The sequence below is a fragment of the Cryptomeria japonica genome, chromosome 5 (assembly GCF_030272615.1).
Source record: "Cryptomeria japonica chromosome 5, Sugi_1.0, whole genome shotgun sequence".
Taxonomy (NCBI): domain Eukaryota; kingdom Viridiplantae; phylum Streptophyta; class Pinopsida; order Cupressales; family Cupressaceae; genus Cryptomeria; species Cryptomeria japonica.
Window position 1 is genome coordinate 755818123 of NC_081409.1, and position 8094 is coordinate 755826216.

Consider the following 8094-nt stretch of genomic DNA (forward strand, 5'->3'; position numbering starts at 1 on the left):
ACAAAGTCATCCTATATTTATTTAGTAATGAGTATTATTATTATTATCATAATATTAGTGTGATAGCCTCCTCAAGCACATTTGACATGAAACAATATTTCCAAAAATATGATCATGAATTATAAATTTTGATGGTAACAATCATGTAATGGTAAAAATGATGATTTCAAACATTTTCTTATTGATCTCTATAATTAAGAAACTCTAATAGAGAATGATTAACAAATCAAAAATAGATACTCATGTAACATAACTTTATAAAAAAATTACTTATTTCATATTAGAATTAGTGATGCATTTTGTGAAATAGAAACATATAGTGATGCCACCATCACAATCTATCAAAAAAACATGTGATGTGGCCAATGACTATGATAGACTAATGATTGGTATCAAGGCTATCATATAATGAAATGGCTAAAGTGCTTGACTATTAAATGAAAGGGTCATTCTGTCGGCTAGATAGACATTGCCATCATATAATAGATGAGTGAAGGTGAATATAATAGTTTTGTCAACTTGTGGACAACTTAAAATAAGGCCCTATGAATAAAAGTCGAGTTTAGTCCAAAAGAAACCAAATGTAAAAAATTTGAATAGGTCAATAAACCTTCAAAATAATCTCAGTAAAAAAGAAGCTTTTAACTTCTATTTTTACTTTAGAATTAATCCATAATATTGAAAAAATACAAATATAATAATAAAATAAATCTTTTCCTCTATAATATGAATATCTTTTGAGCCCATAAATTCTCCTATGCATGGGAGGATAGGTTGCAAGTATTCCAACCAAGAACTTTGTTTATTAGGCATCTTGCATGACATCTTGTTTCAGACTACTAATTTTATTTAAAAATCTGGATCAGCTATTTGCATTTAATTCTTATAATTCTCACCTAGAATTTCAATTCATCTAAATTTCTCAAAAATAAAATAATTAAAAGATTCAAGAAACTATTTATCCATAAAAGGTTCCTAAATTTTCTCAGCAGCACGTGTTAAGGACTTTTAGTCAGTCCCTCTGCATGTAGGAATAGCCCACTCCTAAGGATTTTCCTTTAGAATGGATGCTCGCATAAAGTGATATAGTGTGGAAGTGACATCTTACTAAACGACTGTCTCACTATCATTGTCCTCGATGAATTCATCCAAGAGTGAGATCCCATGGAGGGCGCTACTGCTCGAATTTTCATGTTGCAGGTTACCACCTTATGAAAAATGATTCTTCATAAATTATAAATCAGAATTACTGCCATTTAAGAGGGAGATTTTCAGCAGCTTCTGGAGAGGGGCTGAAAGTTTGCAGCACCTGCTTAAGGTATTGCCAGGAGGCAGCCTATCTCTGGTTTAAATTTTCAGATAATTGTCCACCAAATGGAATTGAAACTGAGGACAGGAGCTCCTGATAACGTAGAGGGGCTGAAAGGAATCCATATCCCAGGATACCATTCAGCTGCCAAAGTTTTCTAAATTTCCTCAGCAACAACTGTTGATGAAATTTAGCAAGTTTCCCTCCACATGCCTACTAGGCATGATTAACCAAATGTTCAATTGTGACTGCTGTATATATTTTAAGTATACTCCTCTACGTCATGTAAAACAAATCTTGTATCTGGAACATACCCCACCTCTTTCATCCGCAGAGACAAGCTCTTCAGTATTGCATAGATATTTTCAGATTGTGGGTGTGATGTGTCTCCGATAAGGAATGCATGCACCCTGCTATCAACCTCTATCCAGCTCCATCCTGGCTTCTTTTTCAATCCCCTTTCTTCCATCAATTTTCTCACTTTTGTTACATCACCCCACCTTCCAGCTGCAGCATAAATGTTCGACATCAGTACATAGTATCCAGTATTTTCAGGATCCATCTCGAAAAGATGATCTGCCACACGTTCTCCTAGCTCTATATTACTGTGGATTCTACAGGCAGCAAGCAGTGCTCCCCACATATTGGCGTCAGGTTCAAAAGGCATCTTATTAATGATGTCCAGTGCTTCATTGAGCTGTCCAGCACGGCCTAGAAGATCAACCATGCATGCATAGTGTTCTCTTTGTGGAGGGATACAATTTTGACACATGCAATCGAAATATCGCCAGCCATCATCAACTAAGCCTGCATGGCTGCAGGCAAACAGAACTGCAACGAAGGTGATGTGATTGGGTTTCAAACCTGCATGCTCCATTTGATGGAAAAGTTGAAGAGCATCTTTACTGCGACCCTGGATGCCATATGCAGAAATCATGGTATTCCACGAGGCCACATCTCTTTGAGGCATTCTATCAAACAACAGCTTTGCAGTTTCTATATTTCCACATTTGGCATACATGTCTATTAAGGAATTTGACACAAACACATGCAACTCATATGCATTTCTAATTATGTAATTGTGGATCTCTTTTCCCTGTCGCGGTGTTGATAAATGGGCACATGCCATAAGGATACTCAGAATAGTTACTGAGTCAGGTTTCATACCTGACTGTTCCATTTGACGAAAGAGTTCAAGAGCCCTAGTGTGGTGAGAACTTTGAGCATAACCTGCAATCATTGAATTGAATGAGATTATATCTTTTGGTGACATTATATCAAAAACTTTGTAGGCCAACTCTAGGCTTCTGCACTTTGCATACATGTCTATAAGGCCATTGTTTACAAAGGTATCTGAATCAAATCCATTTCTTATTATGTAACCATGAATCTCCCTACACAAATACAGAGAAGCAAGGCGGGCACATACTGGGAGAAAGTTTGTGATAGTGGTTGAAGCCATTTTGGAACCTATTATTTGCATTTGCCGGAAAAAGTTTAATGCTTCCTGATCTAGACAATTCTGAGCATACCCTGCAATCATGACACTCCAGGAGACTGCATTTCTGCCATTAAGTCTATCAAACACTCGACGAGAAATTTCTACCATCCCACATTTAGAATACATGTCAATAAGAGAATTTGCTACAAAAACAACAGAATCGAGTCCATTCTTGATTGCATAATTATGAATCTCCTTACCCTGCCGCAGAGCTCCTAAAAGGGTACATGATGGGAGAACATTAGCAACAGAGATTGCATCAGGCTCAACACCTGCTTTCTGCATATGACAAAACTTGTCCAAAGACTTATCACTGTAACCTGCCCGGGCAAAACCTGCAATAATTGCATTCCATGAAATGACATTTCTTTCAGACATGTTGTCAAACACTTGGCATGCAGCCTCTAAAACCCCACATTTTGCATACATATCTATAAGGGCATTTCCGACTGTAACATGAGAATCAAACCCAAATCTACATATAGAGTCATGGATATTCTTGCCCTCTTGCAGAGCTTCTAAATCAGCACATACCGGAAGAACACTCACCAAGGTCACATGATTGGGTATCACGCCAGCACTTTCCATTTGATTAAACAATTCGAGGGCTTCATAACAACACCTATTCTGTGCATAACCTGCAATCATTGAATTCCACGACACCACGTCTCTTGCAGCCATTTTGTCAAACACCTGTCGTGCATCCTCTGTGCAACCGCATTTCATATACAACGCAATAAACCCATTCCCTACATAAACATCAGACTCAAATCCTCCCTTAATTATATAACCCTGAATTTCCATACCCTCTTGAAGAGCAGAAATATCTGTACAAGCTTTGAGAACAAAGGGAAAGGTGAAATTATCCGGTTCAATACCCACCAAATACATTTGGTAATACATACCAATAGCTTTCTCAGAGAACCCACCGCTAGCATACCCCTTAATCATAACATTCCACAAGAAGGCATGGGTAATTTGCTTGGGTATTGTGTCAAACAGTTGGCGTGCATCCTTCAAGTTCTCACACATAACATAGAAATTGAGAAGCTTAGACTTCAAAAAACTGTCTTGGTTTAGTCCAGTGAGTATAATGTGAGCATGGACTTGCTTGCCTGGTGTCAAAGCCTTGGAGGCGCTGTAGGCATCTAACAGAGATTCATAGGCGTTGTGGTTTCCAGCAATGGTATTTGAATCTAAAGCCAGAGCTGTTTCTTCTAATTTTGGTATCGTGGAAGTTGTAAATTTTGCATTGACTATTGCTCGTAACACACAAGTGAATTTTGCAGAATGATTGTGGAGCTTGGCCATAATCTGTATTTTTATCGTTCTGGCCTCCTCCAACCAGTATCACCGATTTTGACATTGATAAATTGATATAGATGGCCGTGCTAACACACTCAGAACTCATAAGTCCTAACTTTAATGAACATTGAAACAACTAATCTAGTTTGGAGAGATTAACACAATTCTTAGAATGAGAGCACGAGTGCATGTTGTGGCTAGCATTATAACCTTTGCTAAAAGTTTTCTTTTTCTTTTTCACCACTTTGCAAACCTCACCTCAATCTCCTTCATTTTCAAACCTGGAAGGGGATGTCCCCCACCCACCAAACTAAAGATCATTTTCAGTCATAGGTGGAGCCTATTCACTTCATTGGGTTTATTCTTGGTTTGGGATGAAAGTTGTAGACCTACCCTTTTGTCCAAGATTTGTAGTAACCCAAGTGTGAGGACTCATGTCCATCAAGTCGACAACTACAAACTGTTTAGGAGCCACATCCATCTTGCTAGATTTCCTTTGGTCGTGAATTGCTTCATGTGTGTGCAATATTGTTTCCATTCTGCCCAAGCTTTGAAAGAATTTCTAGATCATCTTTCAGGTTGCTAACTATGTAGTTGTGAGGGGTAACCTTTTTCCACCATGTGGTAGGACACTTTGTTTTAGATTTGTAGTGAGGGAAATCTATTGTCAGATGGCCAATGTTAAAGAATCTTTGACAATGAAAAGGCAACCCTTCATAATTGAAGGGTTTAACCCATCTTTGGCCATCCACATTGAGGATAATATCTGCTAAGAGATCCTTAGAAGTGTCTATATCTACCAAAATGCAGGCAAAGGTCATGTGAATGAAATATGAAGACTGATTATCAATAGCCAAATGGTTTCCCAATGAATCACCAATTGCTTCAAAGTAATAATCACTCCCAAAATGAAGTTGCAAATTAGGGACACAAATCTAAACTGGCTTAACACTAAAGGATTCTATGGGGGGGTTGAAAGTAGGGTACCATAGTTTGATCAAGAGAAGATGTTGACCCCAAGCCCACAAGTTGTGAAGCATAGTGTTTTATTCCTCCACACAATCAAATATCATAATAAAGAAATTGCTAGCACATGGATAAATTTCTAGCTTTTCTTTCTAGGCAAGTTGCTAGTTTTTGTGATCCATTAGTGAAATTCTAAGAGATAGGGCTATAAACGACTGAATATGTAGATTAGCCCATGCTTTATAGAATCTTGATTTTTTACAATTTATTTTTTTAACATCCTCACCAAAGACCAGAGAGATGAGCTTAATAGAACCTTCGATGGGTCTTTCCATGTCCTCATAATCATTATTGGTTACCCTAAATCTCTCCTTCTCAACCAAGGGTTTAATGAGCTTCCCAGGTGAAGTGGTCAAAAGAGGCACCCAATGAGATTCACTTTTACTCTGTTGTCAAGCACTACGAGTGAACAAGACTATTTCCTAAAGCCCTTTGATCAACAACATTCGATTGGGTAAGAGACTCCAAACTAGGATGTGCACTAGATCCAAGCAAGAAGTTTTGAAGTTTTCAAGAGAGTAATCCTCTACATAGATACAGGCAATCACATTCCCATAAGGTTTCCACGTTGAAGGGTTCAACAATAGATTTGACATCATCAGAGAAGAGGAATAAGTTAAATATTTTTATTATTATTAATTGTGTGGTTTGATAATATTTTAACTAATTTCTAACTATTTCTTGTTGTTCTTTTTAAAAGGTAGTAAATATAAAAAAGTGTACAAATAAATTGAAATTTAGGCAAGTTTTTATTCAACTGACTTAACATCTTATGAATAAATAGAATTAAAGAACAAGGGGGTAATGATTTCAACACAAACATGTCCTTGGAAGATCTAAAGCACAAAGTACTCTATAATCTTTATGAAAATTTATTCCTGAAATACTAACTTAAGTGATGCCACAAGTCTACAACTAATAAATGCTACCTAATGATTCATTTAGCTTTTCACTCAACATTTTGGATATCATGGTTACATGGTGACCATACCTTCCATTATAACCCATATGTAAAAATGATAAGTTCAATAATTATTTTGAATTCCAAAAAGCAAAGAAAATATGTTGGGTCATTCTAATATAAAATTTGGTTTCTTTTGTTCTATGTCGGTGCCTATTTTTATTTAGTGCATCTATACATAATTGTTACATCCCATTTTTAATCATCTACTTTAGACATATTTTAAGATTGGGTATTTGCTTTGATATTAATTTGTTTTATTTGGAATTATAATATCAATGATGGACATGCTACCATTTGTATTGATGTGAGATGAATTTAGGAAAGTATTTTTTCCCTTCAATATGTTGAGGGAAAGTATCATCCAAGAGAAGATGTCAGATGGCAACAATGTGGTAGATGATCAATATTAACCTTGAAGATCTACACACTTGCACAGAGTTGTGATTTGACTGCATGCTAATGCATTTTACACATGAAGGAGTTAGCTTGTATATTGTCATGAGTTTGTGTTCATTTTTTGATGCCTTTCTAATGTATGTGTGTGTGTACATACATACATATGTGTGTGTACATGCATATATGTATGTATCTATTACATGTGTATGTATATATATGTATGTACATATGTATGTATATACATACATACATACATACATACATACATAAACATATACACACACACATATATAGACATATACATATAAATATACATACATATATATGTGTGTGTATGTATGTATGTATGTATATGTATGTGTGTGTGTGTGTGTGTGTATGCATGTATATACATATATAAGTTACATACCTTCTTTCACCCATTGTGGTGTGTTTTTGTGAGGAGGATAAAAATAGCCATAGTAGTAGAGGAGTTGGAGAAAACAGGGGAGACAAATGTTGCTAGAGGGAATTCACTTTTACCTTTGGCTACAATTAATCAAGAGTGGAAAAAAATGTTGCCAAGATAGGAAAATTAATATTTCATCAAAATATCATTTGTGTAGGAACTCCTAAAACTTTTTTAAGAAAAAAACCATTTGGTGCATCTCTAGTAATCATTGAAATTTGTTGGGTAAGGTCTTGAGTAGAATCTAAGAAAATGGTTCAGGAGATCGTAGAAGAGTTTAAGAAATGGGCCCAACTTAAACAATACAAACTAAGCATTGGCCACTAAGGTGGCTCATGTGGGACCCTCTCAACATATACCTCTTTTGATTTGTCATTCATGTTCATTGTTTCTCCCAATATACATATGTGTCATAATTATATGAGAGATTTGAAAAGCTCCTCATCTTAACCTAAAAATAAAATTTAACCCACATTAAATATTTTCCTTTAAAAGACTACAAAAATATTATCTTGAGCTCAAGTATCTAGTAACTATAAAACCTTGATATTTTTAGTTCTTATTTTTGTTTATATTATATAGGGTGATTAGTCTCCAACTAGCAATAATATTTTCATTCTTCCCTTCATTAATCAACTTGATTAACCCTCTATTGATGTTAAGTCCTAGAGATCCATTATGGAAGGCCTCCAAATAGAGCATATAAAAATCCTCCTTGATAAGATTCCACATAATTTGATAGAAATCAATAAGGGGACCATCAAAACCTTGACTCTTGTAAGGTTTTAAGAAAAGAGAACATTCTAAGTCTTCTAAGGAAAGGATATGATCCAAATAAAGACTATATCCAAGGTTAATTATATCGGGGATATACTCATTAATGATCTCTTCCAATGTTGGTTGCACATTCATCCAATTATATCCAAGGTTAATTATATTGGGGATATACTCATTAATGATCTCTTCCAATGTTGGTTGCACATTCATCCAATTTTTCTCTTCCTTGAATTTTTTTTCATATTTGTTTTGGAATACCATAGATATATCAGTAGGATTAGTATGTAATCCACTCTCATCTAATATGACACCGTTTCTCTCATTTTTATGCTTATAATTGAGATATTGAAAGAATAATTTAGAATCCC

The 8094-nt window shown here is 35.5% G+C and overlaps 1 protein-coding gene across 2 annotated transcripts; it reads right to left on the reverse strand.

Moving 5' to 3' along the window:
• Positions 1 to 685: 685 nt before the first annotated feature.
• LOC131036564 (pentatricopeptide repeat-containing protein DOT4, chloroplastic-like) lies at positions 686 to 4447 on the reverse strand. Of its 2 annotated transcripts, none has more exons than XM_057968463.2 (2): positions 3011 to 4447; positions 686 to 2842 (listed from the first exon to the last, which is right to left on the reverse strand). In XM_057968463.2, the coding sequence occupies exons 1-2, from the start codon at positions 4119 to 4121 to the stop codon at positions 1572 to 1574; spliced, it is 2382 nt and encodes a 793-aa protein (XP_057824446.2). In that variant the 5' UTR covers positions 4122 to 4447; the 3' UTR covers positions 686 to 1571. The 2 variants fall into 2 exon arrangements, with proteins under 2 accessions (XP_057824446.2, XP_059077702.1); XM_059221719.1 differs by having other exon boundaries at positions 686 to 2866.
• Positions 4448 to 8094: the final 3647 nt, after the last annotated feature.

What these genes read in the sequence shown, in the direction of transcription:
- LOC131036564 (XM_059221719.1), bottom strand. Translation starts at nt 4,121, where the DNA reads ATGGCCAAGCTCCACAATCATTCTGCAAAATTCACTTGTGTGTTACGA. An exon ending in TTTAGGAGCTCTGCGGCAGG is followed by an intron (nt 2,867 to 3,010) that starts GTAAGGAGATTC and finishes GCAGAAATGCAG; the next exon opens with TCTCCTGGAGTGTCATGATT.